This window comes from Salvelinus sp. IW2-2015, unplaced genomic scaffold (assembly GCF_002910315.2).
Source record: "Salvelinus sp. IW2-2015 unplaced genomic scaffold, ASM291031v2 Un_scaffold1376, whole genome shotgun sequence".
NCBI classification, from domain to species: domain Eukaryota; kingdom Metazoa; phylum Chordata; class Actinopteri; order Salmoniformes; family Salmonidae; genus Salvelinus; species Salvelinus sp. IW2-2015.
In genome coordinates this window covers 256,773-259,325 of record NW_019942866.1, presented here as the reverse complement: position 1 = coordinate 259,325, position 2,553 = coordinate 256,773, and the positions used below count along the sequence as shown (strand labels likewise).

Below are 2,553 nucleotides of genomic sequence, written 5' to 3'. Positions count from 1 at the left end.
TGAAACAAAAAAGCTGGCGCAGGGTCCAGATCAGGGGAGATCGATCTTCATGGTCAATCTTTGTGTACATTTTTTAAAAGACAATCATGGTACCAATAATTGTTTCGATGACACCAGATGTCTGTTAGGTTAACTCTTAATGGTATGGCTGGCTAGCTAGCAAGCTGGCTAATTGTTTTTGTTTGAATGATGTATCTGGACCAATGACTGTATATACAGTACCAGTCAAAAGTTTGGGCACACCTACTCATTCAAGGGTTTTTCATTATTTTGACTATTTTCTTCATTGTAGAATAATAGTGAAGACATCCAAACTATGAAATAACACATATGGAATCATGTAGTAACTAAAAAAAGTATATATTTATATTTGAGATTCTTCAATGTAGCCACCCTTTGCCTTGATGACAGCTTTGCACACGCTTGGCATTCTCTCAACCAGCTTCAACTGGATGCTTTTCCAACAGTCTTGAAGAAGTTCCGACGTGTGCTGAGCATACATCTTTTTTAGAACTTGTACCAGCATACAATTCAAAGAGAAAATCTATATTTCATTCTATGCATAACATTATTCAGTGTTTAAATTAATACATCCGTGTCAACCACACCGTTTCCCCCATATGAATAGGGCAACGTAAGTATCTTTGCTAACACTCTGCAGCCACCACCAGACTAGCTAGCTATGTAAATAACTAATTCTGTGAACCATTGGTGTATTAAAAGGAGCAGAGAGCATGTGACGCAGTGGCAGCCGCAGGAATATCTCACAGAAGGTGGCTTGGTTGTTGCGTAGTGGTGCTTGCAATAATTCAATAATATATTATTAGACAAGCAGTAGCAAGTCTTTACCCGTTTAGGAAAAAAGCATTTCATGTATTCGGTAATGTTACACTTATCCACATTTACCAGAGGGTTCAAATTGCAATGAGTTGGAGGCTAGATCACTTTGTCAGCATAGGTTTACCAAACACATAACTGGGGCTTCACAGTTTTATGAGAAGGCTATAAATAGAATCCACAGTGGCGGGAGAGGTTGGAATGAAGGCCCAACAGTCAGTCAACACAGACTAGATACATGGTGTCAGAAGGCAGTTTTTGAACCATTAGTAACACACTACGCCGTCATGGATTAAAATCCTGCAACGCACGCAAGGCCCCTGCTCAAGCCAGCGTATGTCCAGGCCGTCTGAAGTTTGCCAATGACCATCTGGATGATCCAGAGGAGGAATGGCAGAAGGTTATGTGGTCTGATGAGACAAAAATAGAGCTTTTTGGTCTAAACTCCACTCGCCGTGTTTGGAGGAAGAAGAAGGATGAGTACAACCCAAGAACACCATCCCAACCGTGAAGCATGGAGGTGGAAACATCATTCTTTGGTGATGCTTTTCTGCAAAGGGGACAGGACGACTGCACCGTATTGAGGGGAGGATGGATGGGGCCATTTATCGCGAGATCTTGGCCAACAACCTCCTTCCTCAGTAGAAGCATTGAAGATGGGTCGTGGCTGGGTCTTCCAGCATGACAACGACCCGAAACACACAGCCAGGGCAACTAAGGAGTGGCTCCGTAAGAAGCATCTCAAGGTCCTGGAGTGGCCTAGCCAGTCTCCAGACCTGAACCCATAGAAATCTTTGGAGGGAGCTGAAAGTCCGTATTGCCCAGCGACAGCCCGAAACCTGAAGGATCTGGAGAAGGTCTGTATGGAGGAGTGGGCCAAAATCCCTGCTGCAGGTGTGTGCAAACCTGGTCAAGAACTACAGGAAACGTATGATCTCTGTAATTGCAAACAAAGGTTTCTGTACCAAATATTTAAGTTCTGCTTTTCTGATGTATCAAATACTTATGTCATGCAATAAAATGCAAATTAATTACTTAAAAATCATACAATGTGATTTTTTGGATTTTTGGATTTTCCGTCTCTCACAGTTGAAGTGTACCTATGATAAAATTACAGACCTCTACATGCTTTGTAAGTAGGAAAACCTGCAAAATCGGCAATGTATCAAATACTTGTTCTCCCCATTGTATATGTCAACAATCTTTCTTCCAAGGACCCTTCTATGGATTAAATGTGAAAATCCCAAATCTTTTTTCTTCTAGTTTGGTGAGGAATCACCCCAATAGCTTTCTAATAGCTACAATAATGTGGCATACAGACTGACTTTCTAGCTAACCTCCCTTTCTCCAGTAGTTAATTGTTTCCTCTTTCAGAACCTTTCATAATCCACTTCATTTTACATGTTGAACGCTAAATGTTCAAAATCACATTGAAGTGACATTAGTGTGGGACCAATGTGTCTGATCAACTTCCCCTCGCACTCCATGGTCCTGGACCTTTCTCTTTGGTTTTGACTAGATGGTATACAGCTCTACGTCAGAATTGAGTTTTTTGAATTTACACAGCAGGTTAGGAGAATTAGGTTAAGTTAGGAAAAGGTTAGGGTTAGCTAAAATGCAAAATGTTTAAACTTTGATGTCAATTTGACATAAGCTGTATCCCATCTAGCCTGCAAATAATGTAGCTTACAGAGTAGGTAACTGCTCACTGCTTCA

General features: G+C 41.1%; 1 protein-coding gene across 1 annotated transcript in view; it reads left to right on the top strand.

The window, feature by feature from the left end:
* Positions 1 to 2,292: 2,292 nt before the first annotated feature.
* The window catches only part of LOC139024334 (uncharacterized), a 1,515-nt gene continuing 1,254 nt past the window's right edge, over positions 2,293 to 2,553 (top strand). Inside the window, exon 1 of the mRNA XM_070439047.1 lies at positions 2,293 to 2,325. Within this exon, the coding sequence (XP_070295148.1) occupies positions 2,293 to 2,325 (33 nt within the window). The remainder of the gene's footprint in view (positions 2,326 to 2,553) is intronic.